Consider the following 23,960-nt stretch of genomic DNA (forward strand, 5'->3'; position numbering starts at 1 on the left):
CAGCACTTTGGGAGGCCGAGACGGGTGGATCACGAGGTCAGGAGATCGAGACCATCCTGGCTAACACGGTGAAACCCCGTCTCTACTAAAAATACAAAAACTAGCCGGGCGAAGTGGCGGGCGCCTGTAGTCCCAGCTACTCGGGAGGCTGAGGCAGGAGAATGGCGTAAACCCGGGAGGCGGAGCTTGCAGTGAGCTGAGATCCGGCCACTGCACTCCAGCCCCAGCGACAGAGTGCGACTCTGCCTCAAAAAAAATATATATATATTAGTACTATCATGAGAAAAGCCTCAGTTAAGGTGTCAGTTAGGTGATTTTATAAAAGAGAAGACAAATTACCAGGATTATATTTCATGAAATTATGAACCACGCTAAAGTCTAATTTACCTACAGTACCCAATATTCACTGTAATTATCTATTAAGAAATACAGGTGGGGAAGAAACATCGTTTCTAGAGTTTTTATTTTTTCATCCAGTTCTGTGCTATTTTAAAATCTGTATTTCTTTTTGCAGAAATGGGAATCAATTAAAAATAAAATAAAATCTGTATTTCTATAGAGTTCTGAAAAATGCTTGTGATTTAGTTGAACACTTTTGGTTGCCTTTGATATATTTCCTTCTATTGACTTTATTGGGTTAACAGTCCTTAAGCAAGTAGCTGTAGCTCTTGAGACCAGTAGCATTCTTTCCTGCCCAAGTTTTGGATATGTGGCAAAAGTAAATTTGTTTTCCTTTTATATTTTTTTATTTTTTGAGATGGAGTCTTGTTCTGTCTCCCAGTGTGGAGTGCAGTGGTGCAATCTCGGCTCACTGCAACTTCTGCCTCCCGGGTTCAAGCAATTCTCCTGCCTCAGCCTCTTAAATAGCTGGGATTACAGGTGCCTGCCACCACGCCCAGCTAACTTTTATATTTTTAGTAGAGATGGGGTTTTGCCATGTTGGCCAGCCTGGTCTTGAACTCCTGACCTCAAGTGATCTGCCCGTCTCAGCCTCCCAGTGGTGGGATTACCGGTGTGAGCCACCGCACCTGGCCTTATATTTTTAAACAGTAAATAATTTACATATTGTTAAGAAAGTCTTAAATATTCTACTTTAGATTCCCATATACCTTCAAATAGAGAGCTGTTGTTACTTATGAGGATCATAAACTTGAGTGGCCTTGAATTGTGTTTTTACCCATATTTTCTTACTTGGTAAAGCAAATTTAACTATGAAAATGGGACCATATTTATGTAAGTTGACAAATTTGGAATGATATATCGGGTAATATACTTGATAGTAGAGGAGGATTAAGAAGTATCTTCCCAAGAACTAGGGGTGAGCACACTTTGTTTGATATAAGCCAGATAGTAAATATTTTAAACTTTGCTGGCTATACAGTCTCTGTCACAACTACTCAGTCCTGCTGTTGTAGCGTAAAAGAGGACATAGACAGTACATGAGTAAGTAGATGTGGCCATATTGCAATAAAACTTTATTTACAAAAAATGCAGTGGTTTGGATATGTCCATGGGCCATGATACACTTTAGATTGCTTTCCCCAGCAGTTTGCAAAGGAAGTGAATATAGGCTGAGCATCCCTATCTGAAAGTCCCAAATTCAAAATGCTCCAAAATCCACAGTGAATTCCAACATGATGCCACAAGTGGAAAATTCCACACCTGACCTCATGTGATGGGTCAGTCAAAACGCAGGCACATGACACAGTTTATTCAGTGTTCCCAAGGGAAAAATAAAATTACCTTCAGGCTATGTGTGTAAGGTGTATGTGAAACAAAAATGAGTTTTGTGTTTAGACTTGGATCCCATCTCCAAGATATCTCATTACGTATATGTAAAATTCGAAAGTCTGAAAAAAAACCCAAATCCAAAGCAGTTCCGATCCCAGGCATTTCAGATAAGGGTTACTCAACCTATATCTTGAACTGAAAAGAATTACAGACACCACAGAATTGCCAGGTTCTCTAAATATTAATTAAAATCCTTTGAAGTAAGTAAATATTCTTTTTAAAAAATCTGGGAACAGGCCCTTAAATTAGCATGGGTCCTTGAATGAGTAGGATGTCATTTACCTTCCAGTGACTGTGTATTTTCAAATTAGATAGCTTGGGTTGTTACCTGGTTTACTGAATGGCTATGCAGCTTTGCCTGATAATTATTTAGAAAAGCGGTGCTTTGTATATGATAGGCACTTGGCATTTGAATGAATTGAAACATCTAATAAATTCTGAAATTCAGAGAGCTTTCTTAAAGTGATTGACAGAACCTATTGACCCGTTGAGTCTAATCAGATTGTCATTTGACTCTAAGATTAAGCCAATGATATAAGTACATGGTTGGCACTGACCTACTTATATTGATAGATACAAAAATTAAGAAATCTTCATAAAAATGGTTTTGCTGTGCTATATATTTAATTGGCTTTGTCTTAAAATTCAAGTAAATGTTGGATATAGTGCATTCATGTGATATTTCAACTGTTTTTTTCCATAGTTGTTGCAATATATGATTATACAAAAGACAAGGATGATGAGCTGTCATTTATGGAGGGTGCAATCATTTATGTTATAAAGAAGAATGATGATGGCTGGTATGAAGGAGTCTGCAATCGAGTGACTGGTCTGTTCCCTGGGAACTATGTTGAATCAATCATGCACTATACTGATTAATTTTTTTTGTTTTGTTTTGTTTTGCTTTTAAAGTAGATTCTTACTCAGTCATACTGTGGGACAATTATGGTTAACAGAACTGTCTTAATATGTTTTAAAATGTGCCCATATTTTCAGAACATGCTGTTTTATTGGTAAATTGAATGTCTACCTGTAAGCATAAATCTTTGAGGCAGTTTGTGTATTGCTAAATAGCAATTTATACAAGAAGCTGTCCATAACTGATTATGCTTATGTACTTACTTACACATTTTTAACTTTATGACCAGCCTAAATATTCTGGGGGAAGTGGGGTATAATATTTAACGAATCATTATTCAGATTGTACCATTACATGTTTCAGTGCAGCATGATTACTAATGCTATGTCAGACTAATATTAAAATCAGAAAATTTAAATGCTGGTGCTGGTCAGACTTTTTTTTGTTAGATTCTTTCATTTAAAAAAATACTGTTTGTTTAAAGCATGCATAAAAATTTATGTATTGAAATATACTTAAAAATTCCAAGATGCTTCCCATTTGTGTAATATTTACCTGGAGGACTCATACTTAGGGTGTCTTAACATGAATTGAGTCTCCAAGGTCTCCATGTGAAACAAAAGAAGCAAAAAGAGAATTATCTGTAATGTTGTAATTTGTACCTAAGTTTTTTAATGAGTACAATTTGCATTATAAATTTTTTCCATTCATAAATACATAAGTGAACCAAAGGTTTTTGTCCTTTCCTTCACTGGTTTGCTTTAAAAAAAAAAATAAAAGATAATGATTTATTGCAGAATTATGGTTCTATTTTCTCAATATGTTAACTTGGAAAAAAATTTTAGCCTTATCTTAATCTGTCCTAACAGCAATGTGACGGGTTTTTGCAGATTCAAAATCTGCAATGGTTATTTACAAGTCAATCTACTGAATTCCTTTTTTAAAGAATCTTTTGAAGCTAAGAAAATGTGTCAAATTGTGTGCATTCATTCTGTAAGTAAAATTCGTAAGGATTGCCATGTCAGTCCTTCAGTTTTGCAGTGGACTGTTGTACACTGGTTCAATGAAAGGAAGTTAAAAGTACCTTTTACATATTGTAAAAGTAGATACAGTTGATTTGTGAATAGGCACTATTTAATCCATTACCTGGCACTAGCAACATTAGAATTTTAAAATAAAATAATTGGGAAAGAAGGTAGGGTCATGTATTAATCAGTGAACAGAGATTTACCTAATGAACAGACTTGTATTGTCTTTTGACATAATCAAAATGCAACACATGCACTTTGTGTGTCTCCTCTTAATTTAAGGGAGGGTTGAGGGATGTTTTCTTGTGTATAATTCTGTATTGCTTAGGATATTAAAGTAGAGCACTCAAGTGTGGGTTTCTGTGTTATTGAGGATTTGTTTGGAATTCAAATTACAGTTATGTACTGGACGTTACAGACTTATAACACCACAGTGAATGGTAACACTGTGCAAAACAGTTATTTCTGAAAATTAAAGACCATTATTGCTACCAAATCAATGTGACTATTTCATACGCATTTTGCCTTTGTTAATTTTAAACAAAGTATCAATAGTGATCAGCTAGCTACCTTCTACTTTCCATTTTTCAAGTAGATTGTTCTCTTAATTTGTATATAACCTGTTGTCTAAATTTTATGTACAGTCTTTTATAATAAACCATTCTCCTATATGAAACTTTGGATACTGTTAAAATATAACTGATGTGGACTTCAATGCAGACTTCACATTTTTCTCATCTTTACTCCTACAGTAAATCAAGACAAATCATTTGAATTTTAACATCGATTATTTATTTGTGTAATGGCCTTACATGTGGATATTAACAGTGTAAACAATACCACATATAACCATCAAGATACCTCGATTATAATTTATAGGACTAGAATGACAGATTCAGATGGTTTAATTACATTTAAAAAGTTTTCTGAAAAAACTTTTGCAATAAAAAAAATAAATTGCCCATCAATAAGTTTGATATCTTTTAAAATGATTTTTGGTTATCTGCACATGAAGCAAACAAAGTGTATTCCACAAAATTCTTTAGGCACAGTCTGGTAAGATAGCTGCCAGAAAGAACAGAAAGAGTTGTCATTTATCTCTTGTGAGTACAATTTCTGAAAGTTGAATGAGGGCATCTCTTTCTGGGGATGGTCGAAGTTTACTGATCTCTCTTATTGCTTCATGGCAGTACTGCTGGGCGAGGTAGGTTGTTTGTTGCACACCATCACTCTACGAGATACAGAACAAAACAGAACAGATGCCTGTCACTGACTGAATCAGCGTTTTAACTTCCTGCTACAATAAATGAACACACAGTTTTGAGATCAGATGAGCTGAGGGTTACAGTTTCAACAGTCAAACTACATCTCTAATGTTCTTTTCCCGACTCATAGTGCTAACTTCCTTTAGGTCTTTTTCTCATATTGAAGCAAATTTTTATTCTATTAGCATGCAAAGCAAGTAGCTCATCAATATTACGTGGTCATCCATTTTCCCCTTTTACTTAAGTATTAGACTTTCTCAAAAGTTCTACATACAAAGTATTGTTATAAAAAAATTTTAAATGTAAAGAAAACACAAGTAAAACTTAAAAGATAAAGAATAAAGACATAACAAAATGAAAGTACAGAGGGTTTATGAAGAAAATCAGGTTCCTTTCTTCCAAAGGCACTCACTTTGTCCATTAGTTTTTCTTTTTCTGTTTTTTTTTTGAGACAGGGTCTCACTCTGTCACCCGGACTGGAGTACATGGCGTTATCTCAGCTCACTGCAACCTCTACCTCCCGGGTTCAAGCAATTGTCCTGCCTCAGCCTCCCAAGTAGCTGGGACTACAGGTGCATGCCACCATGCCCAGCTAATTTTTGTATTTTTTTTTTTTTCTTTGAGACGGAGTTTTGCTCTTGTTGCCCAGGCTGGAGTGCAATGGCACGATCTCAGCTCACTGCAACCTCTGCCTCCCAGGTTCAAGCAATTCTCCTGCCTCAGCCTCCCTAGTAGCTGGGATTACAGGCATGTGCCACCATTCCCAGCTAGTTTTTTTTTTTTTTTTTTTTTTTGTATTTTTAGTAGAGACGGGGTTTCTCCATGTTGGCCAGGCTGGTCTCAAACTCCTGACCTCAGGTGATCCACCCACCTCGGCCTCCCAAAGTGCTGGGATTACAGGCATGAGCTACCACACCCAGCTAATTTTTTTTTTTTTTGTATTTTTTTTTTTTCTGTGAGACAGAGTTTTGCTCTTGTTGCCCAGGCTGGTCTCAAACTCCTGGCCTCAAGTGATCCGCCCACCTTGGCCTCCCAAAGTGCTGGGATTACAGGTGTGAGCCACCTTGCCCAGCCTAGTTTCTATTTCTTGATTGCCAATTTTAGTTATTATCTGTTACCTTTTTATTAAGATGAGGATTTAGCCCTCCCATATTGTGCCTCCTGATCATGACACTGCTATCTTTAGTTGTTTTGTTGATTGCTTCTGTTAGGTAGCATCAACTTCTGATTTTATCTTGTATGAGCTCCTGTCCTGTCCTTTAAGTATAGTTAAACTGTTAGACTATGGATATTTACATTCTATTCTGTAACCATGTTTTAAAATATTGGTTCTTTCTAAAAGCCAAATACTAATAAAGTATCATTTCTATGATGTAAAAATATTTACTGCAGAATCAAGTCATATACTATAATTCTATTTCCTTCTCCATGGCTCATGATCCCTCTGACATTTATTTATTTATTTATTTATTTATTTATTTATTTATTTATTATTTTGAGACAGAATCTTACTGTGTTGCCCAGGCTGGAGTGCAGTGGCGTGATCTTGGCTCACTGCAACCTCTGCCTCCCAGGCTCAAGGGATTCTCGTGCCTCAGCCTCCTGAGTAGCTAGGATTACAGGTGTGTGCCACCACACCTGGCTAATGTTTGTATTTGTAGTAGAGACGTGGTTTCACCATGTTGGCCAGGCTGGTCTCAAACTCCTGACTTCAAGTGATCCACCCGCCTCAGCCTCCCAAAGTGCTGGGATTACAGGCGTAAGCCAGTGCGCCCAGACCCCTCTGACATTTAGAAATAGAATATTCCTAACACTGTGGTTGAAAGAAATCTGATTTTCTATACCAGTTGCTCAAAACATGACACATTTTAGTTTGCTGTTCCTTTTTGTACAGAAGCCTGCCTTCTCTCAGTGTTTTCCACACATTTTGCTGAAGTACATCTGCAAATAACCTACCCAGAAAGTGTTCACACAGGCCAGGTGTGGTGCTCACGCCTGTGATCCCAGCACTTTGGGAGGCCGAGCTGGGCGGATCAAACAGTCACGAGATCGAGACCACAATGGCCAACATGGTGAAACCCCCGTCTCTACTAAAAATACAAAAATCAGCCAGGCATGGTGGCGGGCGCCTGTATTCTCAGCTACTCGGGAGGCTGAGGCAGAAGAATCACTTGAACCCGGGAGGCGGAGGTTGCAGTGAGCCGAGATGCACCACTGCACTCCAGCCTGGCGACAGAGCGAGACTCCGTCTCAGAAAAATAAAATGAAAAAGTGTTTATGGGAAGTCAGTGTTTTAGTCCTGATGTGTGGTGACTTTCTTTTGCCTTCAGATTTAATGGATCCTAGGTTTAAAATGTGTAATCATTATTTGCAAGACCTTCCTCCACTGCCTTCTAGCATCCAGTATTTTTGCTATTCATTGAGCCAGTTTTGACAGCTTTTTCCTGCGTAAGTGACCACTTTTTTATTTTCTTCCTGAAATACTTGTTACATGATGGCACCAGTCCTTGTAGCTGTTCTTCTTTTTCACTATTTCCCCCTTTCTGTTTTACAGTCGGGAGGATTTCCTCAATTTCACATTGCAGCCCTTCTTTGGAGTTTGCTCTTCAGTCATTTCCAGTTTCTTAGAACTTGCTCTTACTCATTTAAAAAGTCTGATCCTGTCTTGTTTTGTGAATGTGGTATATTTTTGGATCCTCCTATTTATGTTTTTCCTGAGTACCCCCCGCCCCCCGTTATTTTGGTCCCACTCTTTTGTTCAGCAAACTTTGGTCAACTCATTTGTAACCCTGAGTTGTCTATTCACATTTAATGAGGGAATAGGACCAGAAGCTATGTGAGTGAAAAGGGAGCTAGAATTTTGGAGAATTTGTTCAGAGAATATTCCTGTGGATTTTTGTTTTCTCTAAATGTGTTTCTGGCTAGGATTGCTGCGACTTTGCTGTTTTCCATAGGTGCTACTATTAATTTCCCTCTTTTCAGTTCCACCTCCCACTCCAGCTTTCAATACCACCATTATTTCGGAAGCCAGAACCTCTCCCAGGGATATTGACTTTTATCAGCTCCAGCTCCCTCCCATAGTTTTTAATAGTACTTTTAAACCATTCTCCAAAAAAGGCAGTAACCCATAGTGAATGATGAGGCTTAACAGCATAGTCAGTTAAAAGAGAAAAATAACCTTTTAGGGGTTGGGGGTTGCTTTTTAAATGTTTTAAGAATCAGAACAGTAATTACTTGGAAGTCTTTCAGGTACTACACTAAGAACGGATCTCACGCCACACTTGCTTTGTAACAATGTTTTTGCTCACTCCGACTCATCCAGGAGATCTGTTGGCTGCAAATGACGGTGAACTTGGAAATGGCTCATTCTCAAGAGTCAGTCACCAAAACTCAAGTCATGCAAAGAGATCTGGCTTCCACAGAAAGCTTCTGAAGATATGTGGCAATATATTTAAAACAAGCCACTAGCCCCTGAACAGGGTTAAATGGTTCTCCCTTTAAAAGAAAAACGTTTGTATAAATGTATAGTTTGCCTATGTTGGTTTAATTGTTTGCAGTGATAATTTCTTCAGTCACACTTTTATAACAGGTAGGACAGACTAGGAAAGCCCAATTATGAGTAACCCATTGCAGCAGTGCAGCTGCAACCCGCATGGGGTCATGGATGGGGACATGGATGAGGCCGGAGCCGAGGCTGGGTGACTGGGGGCCTAGTGATTCTGTTGATGGACACAGGGAAGGCTGGTTCCACACCACTGGGCTTCAACACTAACAGTTCACCAGAATCACTTAGGTACCTTTTACAAGATATTAATATCTGTGCCTTACCTAAGACCAGTTAAAACAAAATAATTTCCTAAGTAGTCTAGAAGAGAAATGAAAACAAAAAATCCGAAAAATGAGTTTTCCCTTCTCAGTTTTTGTCACATCAAGAGTTGACCAAACAGTCTTGTATCTGTAATTTAATGTTTACTGTTCCATTTTTGGATTAAAGGACTTTGCCACGTTGTTCCTGCTGCTGCCTTTCTTTTAAAAATAGTCTTACCTGTAACACATACTGTCGAGCTCTGTCTACATCTCCCGGCAAACTGAACCTTCGCATGATCATAGCATTCATTTCTGGGAACTAAGAAAAAAGAGAGAAAATCTGTTTATTTCTCTTGGGGGAAACAAGTGTTCTAACACTAGTTTGTAACAATAGGAAATAACAAGAAACAACAAAAATGTAATTAAATGTCTAGATGATGTGGGGGAGCAATAAACTGTGGCAACAAAAGCTGAGCTAAGAGACATCCACTGTCTATGCCTAGGCACTGTGGTGGTGACAGGAGGAGAGACATTAGTCCTTGTTTATTCTGATGTTTTATCCTAGTCCAACATTGAGTAAGAGAGGCAGGAGGAATAAAGTACATCTCAACAACAACATGGTTCTGGCTGGGCGTGGTGGCTCACGCCTGTAATCTCAGCACTTGGGAGGCCGAGGTGGGCGGATCACCTGCAGTCAGGAGTTTGAGACCAGCCTGGCTAACATGGTGAAACTCTGTTTCTACTAAAAATATAAAAAAATTAGCCAGGCGTGGTGGTGCACGCCTGTAATCCCAGCTACTCAGGAGGCTGAGGCAAGAGAATTGCTTGAACGCTGGAGGCGGAGGTTGCAGTGAGCCGAGATTGCACCACTGTACTCCAGCTTGGGCAACAAGAGTGAAACTCCATCTCAAATAAAAAAATAAAAAACAACATGGTTGGTAAACTTGAAATCGTATCAGGATCGCCTGTACTGCTTGTGGGGCCTCTCCCCTAGTTTCTGATTGAGTAGGGGTGGAGCCTTGGCATCCATTTCTAACGGATTCCTAGGTGACACCAGTATCTCTGGTCTCTGCCAACATTTTGCGAGTCACTGGCCTAGGATGAGGATGGGAATTAGGCATTCTACTCTAAGTACTAAATTGATTACCAACTGAAAGCTATTGAGGTTTCTGAGCAGAGAGCATTACGTGCAGAGCTCTGCCTTAAGCAGTGTGTAGAGTGGATCTGAGCAGTGGTGCATGACACTGACTGCATTACTGGGATCAGCTGGGGAGGTTTTTGTGTTTTTTTTTTCTTCTGAGATGGAGTTTCGCTGTGTCACCCAGGCTGGAGTGCAATGGCACGATCTCGGCTCACTGCAACCTCCGCCTCCCTGGTTCAAGCGATTCTCTGCCTCAGCCTCCCGAGTAGCGGGGACTACAGGTGTGCACCACCACACCCGGCTAATTTTGTATTTTTAGTAGAGACAGGGTTTTGCCATATTGGCCAGGCTGGTCTCGAACTCCTGACCTCAGGTGATCTGTCCACCTCAGCCTCCCAAAGTGCTGGGATTACAGGTGTGAACCACTGCTCCTTGCCTGCGGAGGTTTAAATACAGTTGCCTAGATCCTGTTCCCAGAGATTTTGATTATATTGGCTTGGTGTTTAGTCTGGGCACCAGGATTTTCAACCCCCTCCCATCTACTCTGGTATTTTTAATGTGCAGCCAAGGTTGAGAACCATGGAACTAAAAGAGTCAGAGCTAGACAGAACAAACAGGTTACTAGAGTAGTTCATAAAAAGGACCTGAATTAACCTGATAGCAAGAAGAGGGAAAAAAAAGTAAAAATTCAATTGAAGGTAAAATCGATATTCTACAATACTTAGAAACTATTTATAACTGTCACCATTAACAGAATACAAAAGCCAGGACACCAAATCACTTCACTTCCTAGATCCGAGCTCTAGTCTTGGTTTGGCTACCAACTGCCACAGCTGAGTGATTTCCTTAGTCCCTGGGGTCTTAGGCTTCGCCTCTTCATGACCGGAAGCCCTTGAGCTCTAACAGTCTGTGGCTCCACGGAAGAGGTAAGATGTGTTTGGTTTTGGCCACGTCAGTGCTTATAGCAGTTGCCAGTTTTTCCCTGGCAGTGAACCTGAAGATGAAATAAGTTGTTGTCCTGTAACCATGACCATGGCATTAGTAATCCTAGAAGAAAAAATAGGGCATACATAGAAAAGCCTCAGCCGAGTGATCACAGACGAAGAAAGAATGTTTCTTTCAGACCAAAATATGTGTCAGAACAAAGCTCTAAACATGTAGAGACTGCTAATGTGTTTACAGAATTTATAGAGCCAGCAACTGGTTAGTTCTTATGAAAACCAGTAATTTCCTTTAGTTACTGGTGTTTTAAGAAGAAAACAAGCTACTAGAAAGAAATCAGGAAAGCCCAAATCAACTTCTGTGGTAAAAAAAGAAGCCAAATCAAGTAGGTTTTAGTTTTGTTTTGAGACTTGTTCTGTTGCCCAGGCTGGAGTGCAGTGGTGCAATCATAGCCCACTGCAGCCTCAAACTCCTATAGGTTCAAGTGATCCTCCTGTCTCAGCCTCCCAAGTAGCTGGGACTACAGGCATGCACCTGGCTAATTTTTTTTAATTTTTTTTTTTTTTTTTTGAGATGGAGTCTCACTCTGTCTCCCAGGCTGGAGTGCAGTGGCACGATCTTGGCTCACTGCAACCTCCGCCTCCGGGGTTCAAACGATTCTTCTGCCTCAGCCTCCCAAGTAGCTGGGACTACTGGGGCGCATGCCACCACACCCGGCTAATTTTTTGTATTTTTAATAGAGACGGGGTTTCACCATGTTAGCCAGGATGGTCTCGATCTCCTGACCTTGTGATCTGCCCACCTCGGCCTCCCAAAGTACTGGGATTACAGGCGTGAGCCACTGTGCCCGGCCAATTTTTAAATTTTTTATAGAGATGGGGTCTTGTCTTGTTGCCTGGGCTGGTGTCAAACTCCTGGCTTCACGTGATCCTCATGCCTGGGCCTCCCAGAGTGCTGGGATTATGGGTGTGAGCCACTACACACAGCCCGTTTTCGTTTTTTAATACCACATACCAATACTGGATATCTAGAAGGTTTTATCGTTAACACTAATATGATCCTCTTGTAGGCATCTGGTGACATGACCGTGTTTATGATGTACAAGCTTTTTCTACAGTACCAGCAAGTGTAGTAAGATGTGCTGACTGGGTGTTTTCACTGATGCTTTTACTATGAAAAGCACTGAGAAAGCAAAATTTGAAAAAAATATTTGCATTGAGTGACTACATCCTTCCTTCCAAACATGTCATGTGTGCAATTATAATATGCAAAACATCAAACTCTTCCCCGGGCACTCCCCAGTCCCCTTCATGTGTATGTGGAAAAGAAAAGAGAAACACAGCAGGAAGAACAGTTGCCTGCAGACTTACTGACAAATAAAACTTCTGTTTGCTCAGGTGGTGTTTTTAAGAGCAGGAAAACCACCTGTGGGTAAATCAGGTTGTAGCACTGTGAAACCCATCCGTACACTAAACCGCCAGGGTGATCAGTAGATGAGTTTACCCAAGCAAAACGTGGGTCACTCTAAGGCACTAACTAGTCACCACGATAGCATAAGGCCTGTGCAGCTGGTGCAGGGGCTGGTGATGGCATTTGGAAACGTGGCTACAGCTGACATTTGGGTTTAGTGACTTAGCTAATAAGGAAGAGAAGCAGAAGAAAGGAAAGATTTGTTTTTGTTAAAAAAGATATTTGAAAAGTAATGAAGTTTCACCAGATAAAGTAAAGCACTTCCATTTTGTTCCTGAAGCTTTCAAAATCCAATTAACTTGAGGTTTTTGTTCTTAAAGAGAATATGTACACATACATACATGGGAGGATGTTGTCATCCGTGGGACTTCTCCAGAAATCCCCAAAACTCTTCTTAAATCCTCTGAACCAACTGTTACCAGGAAACCCCTTAAGAGAGATGTTAAAAATAAAGGAATTCCAAAGAGAGGGGGTTTCTGTCAAGTGCTGGGTGGAGCAAACTCCAAGACAACCCACTACACCAAGTTAAAAAGGAAAAGGTGGTTTCCCAAGAATGCTTGCCCTGACCCAGTGTTCACAAATGGAAAAGCTCAAAGAGCATCTCATCAGCAAACAAAACTCACCTACCAAAGGGAAAGGATTACAGACGTCTTAGAACTACTCCACTAAGTAGGTATGTTGTTCACAATAACAAAGACATCACACAGAGATGATTCTTTGAGTATCATCAGTGCCTGGGTGGCTTAGTTACCTGTTCTGTGGGAAGGCCTGTTTGGTATCATAGCTACTAACTTCTCAGCATTACCAGTGGCAATAACACTGTGTATGATGTAATAAAATGAATACTGGTCTTAGACTTGTGCAGTTCCCTGCTGTGCCATTTACCAGATGTTTAATTTTGGCGAGGTTTGAGCATCAGTTTCTTACTTGTAGAATAGACACCATAATATCTACCACAAAGAGGAGTTGTGAGATTAGAGATAATGTATGAAAGAATCCTTTGTAAACTAAAAACACATTTTCATTAAGTAGAGACACTGCACATTCTTATGTTATTTTTGGAACTTGTTTTTACCCAGAATGAATTTTAGTCCCAAAAATCTTTTGACACATTTCTTGCTAAGAATCTCTTGTTTGACAGTGTATTCCACAAAAGAGCCTAACCTTGCTGTTTTATTAGAAGGCAACTTATAAATACATATTTGGCTAACTTCTGGCCCATGTGCCACAAGACAAACATCAGTCTACTTTTGAAATGAGTCCTGTCCAGAGTCACTTCCTGCTTGGACTCCATTCTGTGTTCCCTTTTCTGAGGCTGCAATGTGCCTTTTAAACTCACTGCCTTATGGGCAGATGAGAACACTGCTGTCTGGTGAGTGTGAGTAGGTGCCTCATGACTGGGATTTCCCAGTAAAGCACACATAAAACCATGGCTCAGGGTATAGTAATCTTTCTTCTTCCTTTTGCTTGTGTTTTTTAACCAGCATTTTTCTTTCTTCCTCTTTTTTTTTTTTTTTTTTTTTGAGATGGAGTCTCACTCTGTCGCCCAGGCTGGAGTGCAGTGGTGCGATCTCGGCTCACTGCAACCTCTGCCTCCCAGGTTCAAATGATTCTCCTTCCTCGGCCTGCCGAGTAGCTGGGATTACAGGCATGCACCACCACTCCCCGCTAACTTTTGTATTTTTAGTAGAGATGGGGTTTCACTATATTGGTCAGGCTGGTGTTGAACTCCTGACCTCGTGATCCACCTGCCTTGGCCTCCCAAAGTGCTGGAATTACAGGCATGAGCCACCGCGCCCAGCCTTAACCAGGATTTTTCAATCTCTTATAGATTACTGACAGATACTATGTAGAAGAGGTCCATTTCCCCTGTCCCCCACTATATATGAAGGCAGAGGTAGCCATTACTCCTTTGTGTGTGGAGGGGAAAGTAAGTTAGTTTCTTTCTAAATATATTCAGAGTGAAACTTAAGGTTTAAAAAGGACTCAACCGATAACTTAGTATTCTGGGGTTCATAACAAGTATTTAACAATTTGAAGATTTTTACAGATACAGCAACCAAAACGTTTTCAGAGACTTCTCCAGGGAGAGGCTTTTTCCTTTTATCCTGATAATCTTAGAGCCTAGGTAAAGGAATCTTTACCAAGCTAGGTGGATTTCAGCACACTCAGTCCATCTCACTGTCCTTCACTCATGTTTACTAACAAGTATCTGAGAAGTAATGTTCGCAGTTGTACAGGTGGTAGCCAGTGCCTCATTTTTCGAATCCCTGGCATAACATCTACACGGCTCAAACGTTCCTCACTCATGCCTCAATGTACAAAAGGGGGTTTTTAGAAATTTTTGTCAAAACTGGGCACATGTATTATGCTCCTGGATTTTAAGCTGGCAAGTAAGTCTCGTTGGGAGAGAGGACCTATTCATAGTATATCTTTCACTTCTTACCTCAGCCTCCAAAGTCTGAGAGGATGGAAGCCTTGTAATAATGAGGGCAGGTGTTCCTACAAAGTGCCCTGACATCTCCATTCATAGCCCTAGCAAGTTGCCAAAGTAGCCTGGCCCAGCCACCCAGAACATCAGCCTCCCCTGGGAAGAATCATGCTGCCAATGGCTGTGCTAGATAGTGGGTGAAAGAAACCTTTCCTCTCTCCAATCAGAAACCCACCAAAAGCAAGGGCCATGGTTTCTGTATCATAGTGGAATCACTGAATTCTATGGAGGACATGATTGACCTTTGTAAATGTGAAGACAGAATGAGGCGAAATCTCTGAAAGACCAAAAGTTACTATGATATTAGACCAAAGAGCTAATGTTGAATTTCATGGCATGGTGATGAACATCTTATTGCTTTGCTACATAGCAAATTAAATACTACTAAGATGAAAATCTATTAACAAGCTGTTCCAACGCCAACTAATGACTCACTTATTTCAAGTAACATTCAGCACAGCCACAAGCCATGTGGCCAGGGTCTAGAGGAGGCTGTGAGGATGTCTGCTTTGTCAGTCGAGGGAACATCTTTGAAGCCTCCTAAGCCTTTCATTCACATTAATGGGGACACGAGGGCAGCTGTACTGACTCCCTCACTTCTCAGTCCCTCGGTCCGGAGAAAGAAGGAACTATGTGGGTCTACTGCACTCCACTGACTTCTTGACATTTTGAGGCAATGGCCGAAGTTCTAAGGCCTCTCTCAGAGCAGCAGAGTCTCATTAAACTTCTAAAACTGGAGAATTTCTTATGCTTGGAGGCCCCTGATGCTTCCTGTGCCTTTTAAGGGGCTCTGAGGACCACCAGAGTCCAGTCCTATAATCAAGACTTGGAAACTGTTCACTTTGCCAGTGGTCAAAATATATGGAAATAATCACGATGCTACCTCAAATGCCTCTGGCACACCACAAGACACAAAGATCTTAAATAGGATCTTAGCTAATCCTCACAACCTCCCTGGGAGAAAGCTGATCTTCTCAATTTTACAGATAAGGAAACAGGCTTAGCAAGGTGAAATGACCAGCCCTAACATCTCACTCAGAGCCAGGATCAGATGCAGACCTGTGATCTCTTACCTGAATGCCTTCCCATCTATTCCGTTATGCAACCTTCCCATCAGGTGTGTCGCGGGACATCAGTTCTGTGGGGCTATCAGTGGTGTGTCAAAGGGAGTTCGTAACACTTACCTGCTGACAGGCAAACAGGACAGGACCAGTGGCTAACCCGAGCTTCAGATCAGCTGATGTTGGTTTGCCCATCTGGTCAGAACATGAGGTGAAGTCCAACACATCATCTATTAGCTGGCAAAAGGAAAAATGGGATGTAAGGAGCACCGCCATGCCAACATCGCTGCCATCGTTCCTACTATTTTGACAATTCCACACTAGGGGAGAATGCTGACTGTATCACTATGCCACCATTCTTACAAATAAAAAGCATACCAACCTGAAAAGCTATTCCTACATTTTTTCCGTACTGGTAGGCGATCTCATGCACCACTGGGTCGGGACATCCTAGAACAGAGACCTGAAACAGAAAGAGCATTCTGAGATAAGCTGCTTCCAGGCAGCAGCAAAGCAGCTGAGCCCTGACTGAAGGAATTCCTTAAAATAGGAGGTAGCGGGGCTAAATTATACACAGTCAGGAGATGCTGACATCACAGGGACACCAAGCATGTACAAAACCGCATTTCCAATCACAGAGTTTCAGCCTCAGATTGTGTTGTTAAATTCTAAGAAAATTCCCCTTCTCCAGCCCCTGCTTTCAGGACAGGATAAGCAGCCTTTCCCACTGCTTAGGAAAAACGGAGCTACAGCTGGACTAATTCTGCTGGCAACATGCTAAGTAAACCTTCCTGACATGCACAAGAAACAGACCCTCATCTGTGAAATACTGACTTCTAGCACTCGGCAAGCTAGCCCAATTACTGTTGGCTTTAATAATCTCCATCAATGTGTCCCTCATTTCAGGAAGAGATACTAATGTAATCACACACAATTTCCCCATCTGTAGTCCTTTTCATCATCTTTGGGAATTTCACCTGTTTCTGAATGCAGTTATTTCTTGCTTTGTCCATAAAAATCGTCTCAAGCCTCCTGCTTCAGACACAGATATCGCTTTTTTATTATCAGAAGGAACTTCACTGGTCCCACTGTTTCCACATTTCTCTCAAAAGGAGTTACTGTATAAAAACCCTTTTCCCTCCTCTCAGTGGGGGAGAAATAAGACTTCTGAAAGTCTTTTTAAAACTCCAAAAAGCTAGCTGGCACCGGCCACTGAAGTGCATTTCTCAGTGCCCTGCTAAGCATGTTAAGCAGGCCCAGCCACATTTTCAGAAAACAAAGCCTGGGTAAAACCAACAAGGGGGAGGGGAGAGACGGTCTGTGTTCTACCAGAGAGATGTCTCTGCTGAATTTCCATGAGAAAGCCAGCTGGAGCGCTGCACAGTTAGTTGCCTTTCTGAAAGGCTCGCAGATGCTAGGAAACCCTGTCCCCTGACCTTGGGTCCTGCCTCTGTGGCTCTCCGGTCAGGGGGTGAACTTTGCTCAGGCATCAGTGTGGTGCAGCGCTGCAGGCTCTGCTGTGAGACTGTGGGGCTGCATTTGTGCCCTTTACAAGTACCACGTGACGTTGGCATGTTACTGAACCTCTCTCGGCTTCAGCTTCCTCATCTGTACAATGTGGAAATCACAAGCACCTACCTTGTAGCGTTGCTGTGAGAAACAGACATGATGCTGCATTTAAACCCTCAGTATAGTGCCTGGCGCCTGGTTAGAACTCAATGTGTTTGCTATTATTATCTCTTTTTAGAAATAGGATGTCACTCTGTTGCCCAAGCTGGGGTGCAGTGGTGCAATCACAGCTCACTGTAACCTTGAACTCCCAGGCTCAAGGGTTCCTTCTGCCTCAGTCTCCTGAGTAGCTGGGACTACAGGCATGTGCAACCACACCCAGCTAATTTTTAATTTTTTCGTAGAGATGGAGTCTCACCATGTTGTCTAGGCTGGCCTCAAACTCCTGGGCTCTTGATCCTCCCACCTCCACCTCCCAAAGCGTTGGGATTACCACCAGGTGTGAGCCACCGCACCCTGCTGTTTGCCATTATTACGAATAATTGTCCTCCTCCTCATCCACTGGAACCAGAAATAGGAGCCTCGGCAGTGTCCATGCACCTCGGCCAACTAAAGCCAGGTCGCATAATGTCCTCAGCCTGAGAACGCTTTTTGACAACTTAATGAGGTCTGTTGACTATGTAGGGCTTGGCCATAAGTACATGGTAAAATTGCATGCACCATAAAGGGTCAGGTGGCCACGGACTTGAGTGAAGAGTAAGCTCATAACTGCTTTCAACAGCAAACCCCTTCCCGTGAGCAGGCACTGACCTCTGGGCAGTCAGGGAGGGCTCCTTTTTTCAACTAAAGAGTCTGGGAGACCACATGGGGGACAATTCAGAAACTTCTGAGAGAAGCTAAGATCAGCTTGGCTCAAAGGAGGGCATGGCAAGATCTGGGCAGCCTGGGATGTGCTAAACTCAGGCCAGAATGATACTGGGAACCAAGATATTCCTAGATAGAAATCACTGAGAGTGAAGCAGTCTCCTGTAGTGAGATTAATGCTGTTTCCTCGACACAAAGCCATAGAGAATATAATCTTTCTTCCTGGAAAGTGAAAGATTTTCTAAAAATCTATTTCTTTTTTTTGGAGACGGAGTCTCTGTCACTCAGGCTGGACTGCAGTGGCACGATCTGGGCTCACTGTAATCTCCACCTCCCAGGTTCAAGCGATTCTCCTGCCTCAGCCTCCGTGCGCCACCACGCCCAGATAATTTTTGTATTTTTAGTAGAGACGGGGTTTCACTAAGTTGGCCAGGCTGGTCTCAAACTCCTGACCTCAGGTGATCTGCCTGACTCAGCCTCCCAAAGTGCTGGGATTACAGGCGTGAGCCACCACGCCCAGCCTAAACATCTGTTCGTGAACATTTTAATGGAGTAAAATGTGTGGAGCACATATGATGAGTACTTTGTATGATTTGAGCTAAACCTCACAATATCCCAGAAATATGGATTATGTGGTTGGTGATGATAAAAGCTAACAATTCCTGAGCATCCACTATGTGCCAGGCACTGTTCTGAGAATTCTCACCTTTTAAGTCACTTATGAGGTTCGAGAAACTGAGGCACAGACGGTCCCAGGCATTACATGGCTCTGACACGCTGGAACCTGAATTTCATCCCAGACGGTCTGGCTCTAGGTAGTTTTCTTCATCACTTTGCTGTGCTGCTTCTATGCTGGGCAATAAAATGGAACCTCCAAGAGGTCAAGGAATGTGTCCAAGTAAGCACAAAGCTGCAGTCTGTCTGCACTGTCCCCTCTATGCCCACACATGCTGACATAGAGGTTATTTAGTGGGCAGCTTCTGCCTGACACATGGCGAAGGGACATTACTGCTCAGATTTCAACTATCCCCGATTTCCCTGGGGTAGCATAAAGACCCTGCCAGAGTCCTGCTTCCCTATCCCAGGTCAGGACTGTCTGGATCTGTGGCAGGAAAACAGAAAACAACTGCCACCAATTAGACACAACATGGCACAACATACAAGAAGGCAAAGAGGTGCACAGCCTTGCGCTCAGCATCAGAGAGATGCCTCACATCTTTCCGGAAATGGGTGGAGCATGAAGAATGATTAAGTCAAAGAAAGTGGAGCTCGACTGACTGTTTTGTTTGAAGCAGATGCTGCAGCCAGGCTGTGTTGTGCATATGCACTTCTTTCTGGGGAACGTTCACACCTTGCATCACATCCTTACAAGCCTCGTCTCAACGAGACTGGGAAGGGCTGGGTACAGTGGCTCACGCCTGTAATCCCAGCTACTTGGGAGGCTGAGGCAGGAGAATTGCTTGAACCTGGGAGGTGGAGGTTGCAGTGAGCCGAGATCATGCCACTGCACTCCAGCCTGGGTGACAGAGTGAGACTCCGATAAATATATAAATAAATAAATGGCCCTTAAGCATCTGAAAAATGTTTCACTCACTCAGAAAGGAGAGATGTAAATTAAAACTCCACTGCAATACATTCTCCTCTACTGGACTAGCAAAAACTCAAAAGTGTAATGGCACATTCAGTTAGTAAGGCTGTGGGAAAAGAGGTTCTGAAAAGCTGCTGATGGAAACACATCTGGTACAGACCCAACAGAGGGAAATGTGGTGGTGCCTAACAAAACCGTATGTGCAATTACCCCTAAATTCACCCTGCAGGCACTCCTCTCACAACACAAAAATAGGTTTATGCAAGGCCAGCCCTTGCAGTTGTGTTTGTAATTGCAAAACTGAAAACCTAAATGCCCATGCATAGAAGATTGGTTGAACAAACCATGCTATGTTCACACAATGGGATCTGATACAGAGGCTTTAAAAATTTTTTTAAATTAATTATTTATTATTATTAATTTTTTTGAGATGTGAGTCTCACTCTGTCGCCCACGCTGGAGTACAGTGATGTGATCTCGGCTCACTGCAACCTCCACCTCCCGGGTTCAAGCTATTCTTGTGCCTCAGCCTCCCAAGTAGTTGGGATTACAGGCATATACCACCACACCTGGCCAATTTTTGTACTTTTAGTAGAGACGGGGTTTTACCATGTTGGCCGGGCTGGTCTTGAACTCTGGCCTCAAGTGATCTGCCTGCTTTGGCCTCCCGAAGTGCTGGGATTACAGGTGCGTGCCACCACGCCCAGCTAATTTTTGTATTTTTAGTAGAGAAGGGGTTTCACCATGTTGGCCAGGCTGCTCTTTAACTCCTGACCTCATGATTTGGCCACCTCAGCCTCCCAAAGTGCTGGGATTACAAGCGTGAGTCATCATGCCCAGCCCTGATACAGTGGTTTTAAAAATGAGGAAGATCCTACAAACCAATGTGGAATCATTTTCCTAATAAACTGTTAAGAAATGCAAAGTAAAGCAGAGTAGTCTAGGGTACTACCTCTTGCTGTAAGAAAGAAGGGAAGATTGAGCATACTTGTGTCTGCTTGTTTGTGCAAAATGAAACCCAGGAAGGAGGAACCAAAAACGAACAAGACTGCTTACCTACAAGCGGGCAGGGGAAGAGAACAGGGCAAAAGGGAGAGTTACTGTATGGCACAGTTCTGACTTTTGGAGCTAATTTTTCTTTTTTTTTTTTTTTTAGACAGGGTCTCACTCTGTTGCCAGGCTAGAGTGCAGTGGTGTGATCATGGCTCACTGCAGCCTCAACCTCCCAGGGCTCAGGTGATCCTCCCACCTCAGCCTCCCAGGTAGCTGGGACTACAGGTGTGCACTACCCACGCCCAGCTAATTTTTGTATTCCTGTAGAGAGAGGTTTCACCATGTTGCCCAGGCTGGTCTCAAACTCCTGGGCTCAAGCAATCCGTCTGCCTTGGCCTCCCAAAGTGCTAGGATTACAGGCATGAGCCACTGTGCCCAGCCACATTGTTTCAAACATTCAAAACAACAGCAACAATAACAAAACACTCAAAACCAAAACACGAAATCAGCAAGAATGAAAGGGAATCCCTACAATGGAATAAAAATGAACCCGACTATTAACCCATTTATGCTGGAGGTTGCAAATTTTTTTGTGTGAAAAATTAGACTTTGGTAATGACATTGAGCAGTAGGATAGAAATAACTCCACAAGCTTAGCGTTCCAATAATGGAACACCAGCATAAATGGGTTAATATATTCCAAATAATAACATAACCACACTGATCCATACAGAAAGGTAACTTTGAACAGTACTTTGATTCTATTATCCTCAGGCCCAAGACAAAAGGAATGATAAACAAATACTGAAGTCTAGCTACTGGGTTCGCTTTTCACAGAGAGATGAGTCATGAATTTGGAAACTCCTATGGTATATTCTTGGATTGTGCAAATAAATACACCGTGGAGAATAGGAGCCAGGTCTCTCACTGTTTGGGAAGTGAGTTACAAATATGGAAAGATGGAATCCTGGAATAAACCACAAATCCTGTGGTGTTAGATGGATTTAGAACTGTTTGATACCTCATGGTTTTGAATAAGTACAGATGGGTACAGAAAGATATACCTGTATCTACCTACATTACATATAATACATACATGTATTTCCTAGCTCTGTCCATTGGGTGGGTCTAGAAACGATGACACCCAGTACTCAAATTCTGGTTTCTTAACACCATTTTCCACCAAAAGGAATGTGGGTTCCTTGGAGAACAGTGAATAACAGGGCTGAATATCTCCTGCCAGAAATGGGGTGCTGAAAAACGATAGGAGGACACAGAACCAGATTAAAGGGCCTCCCCCATGGGCCATACGTTGGATAATTATTAAAATAAATAATGACAGTGTTATAATCTACAGAATAAAATAAGATGGCTGGGCGTAGTGACTCATGCCTGTAATCCCAGCACTTTGGGAGGCCAAGGTGGTGATCACTTGAGGCCAGGAGTTTGAGAATAGCCTGGGTAACATGGCAAAACCCCGTCTCTACTAAAAATACAAAGAGTCAGCTGGGTATGGTGGCAGGCGCATGTAATCCCAGCTACTCGGGAGGCTGAGGTGGAGGATCATCTGAGCCCAGGAGGTGGAGGTTGCAGTGAACCGAGATTGTGCCACTGCACTCCAGCATGGGCAACAGAGTGACACCCTATCTCAAAAAAAAAAAAAAAAAAAAAAATACAGAATAAAATCAGAATCCAAGAGAGCCCATACAATTTAGAGCTTCCTTACAATGGAATACCAACTCTCCACCTCTTTTGAGAATGAAATAATAATAATAATTAAAAAAAATAAAATACCAACTGTCTTGTAAAGAGTGATATAGAAGAAATGATGAAAATAGAAAAACAGCCATTTGACAACCATCAGAATAATCTTTACATAATCTGAAAATACTTCACCCAAAATAGATTAAAATAGTAATTTTAGATTGAAGAAACCTGGCAGATGGTATCTTTTTTTTTTCTTTTTTTGAGATGGAGTTTCACTCTTGTTGACCAGGCCGGAGTGCAATGGTGCAATCTCAGCTCACTGCAACCTCCGCCTCCCGGGTTCAAGCAATTCTCCTGCATCACCCTCCTGAGTAGCTGGGACTACAGGCATGTGCCACCATGCCCGGCTAATTTTTGTATTTTTAGTAGAGAAGGGGTTTCACCATGTTGGCCAGGCTTGTCTCGAACTCTTGACCTCAGGTAATCCATTTGCCTCGGCCTCCCAAAGTGCTGGGATTACAGGTGCCCGCCACCATGCCCAGCTAATTTTTTATATTTTTAGTAGAGACAGGGTTTCACCATGTTGGCCAGGCTGGTCTTGAATTCTTAACCTCCCGTGATCTGCCCACCTCAGCCTCCCAAATTGCTGGGATTACAGGCATGAGCCATGGCACCCGGCCCCACAGTATCCTAATCAAGTGATCCAGGCACACATCACCGGTAGCAGGACAGAGAGACAGCACGTGCCTCCTGGTGTGAGGAGCTGAGGACGGCACCGCTCTTGTGGTATTCTTGACAAACATTCATAACCTGGATCGAATCTTGAGAAATATCAGAGAAGCCCCACTGAGAGGCTCAACAACAGAACTGGCCTGCACTCTTCCAAATACCAAGGTAAATGAGAGGCAAAGAAATACTGTTGTAGATGACAAGAGACTACAGAGTCATGACCACTAAATGCAACGTGAGATCCTGGACTGGATGCTGGAACAGAAAAGTACGTTTTCCCTTTTGTTATAACAGTTCACAAGTGGCAAGATCTGAATGAGGCCTAGAGATAGATACGAATATTGTAAAAAAAGAGGCCAGGTGTGGCATGTGGTGGTGAGCGCCTGTAATCCCAGTTACCCGGGAGGCTGAGGTGGGAGAATCACTTGAACCTGGGAGGTGGAGGTTGCAGTGAGGTGAGACTGTGCCACTGCACTCCAGCCTGGTCAACAGAGCAAGACTCTGTCTCAAAAAAATGAATTAAATAAAAAAGGGTGTTCTGCTAACGTTACCCACAATATGCAATTCCGTAGTGGTACCGAAGGCTTTGAAAATCAAGTAATAGGAAGACAGCCCATTAATTCCAGGCCACAAGCAGCCCTGGAGAGAACAGAAATTCAGGAGAAAAAAAAAAGAGAGAGAGACAGAAAAGGCAGGATTACCATACTCAGCTCTG

General features: G+C 42.2%; 2 protein-coding genes across 20 annotated transcripts in view; one reads left to right on the forward strand and one right to left on the reverse strand.

The window, feature by feature from the left end:
• Window positions 1–4,354, forward strand: part of ABI1 (abl interactor 1) — a 117,878-nt gene extending 113,524 nt beyond the window's left edge. For all 15 annotated transcript variants that reach the window (XM_010381439.2, XM_010381443.2, XM_030940037.1 and 12 more), the window contains one exon: window positions 2,495–4,354. In XM_010381439.2, coding sequence (XP_010379741.1) covers window positions 2,495–2,670 — 176 coding nt within the window. In that variant the 3' untranslated portion in view covers window positions 2,671–4,354. The remainder of the gene's footprint in view (window positions 1–2,494) is intronic.
• Window positions 4,355–4,447: 93 nt separating this feature from the next.
• PDSS1 (decaprenyl diphosphate synthase subunit 1) overlaps window positions 4,448–23,960 on the reverse strand; it is a 50,817-nt gene continuing 31,304 nt past the window's right edge. For 3 of the 5 annotated variants that reach the window (XR_004059921.1, XM_010381453.2, XM_030940039.1), the window contains exons 9-12: window positions 16,238–16,318; window positions 15,979–16,092; window positions 8,989–9,069; window positions 4,448–4,909 (exon numbers count right to left, since the gene is read on the reverse strand). Coding sequence is in view for 2 of the 5 variants with exons in the window: in XM_010381453.2 (XP_010379755.1) it covers window positions 4,769–4,909; window positions 8,989–9,069; window positions 15,979–16,092; window positions 16,238–16,318 (417 nt within the window). In the remaining 3 variants the exon portion in view is untranslated. Of the gene's footprint in view, window positions 4,910–8,177; window positions 8,439–8,988; window positions 9,070–15,978; window positions 16,093–16,237; window positions 16,319–18,934; window positions 19,100–23,960 lie in introns of those variants that run through there. The other 2 variants (XR_004059919.1, XR_004059920.1) reach the window with 2 other exon arrangements.

This window comes from Rhinopithecus roxellana, chromosome 11 (genome assembly GCF_007565055.1).
Source record: "Rhinopithecus roxellana isolate Shanxi Qingling chromosome 11, ASM756505v1, whole genome shotgun sequence".
NCBI classification, from domain to species: Eukaryota; Metazoa; Chordata; class Mammalia; order Primates; family Cercopithecidae; genus Rhinopithecus; species Rhinopithecus roxellana.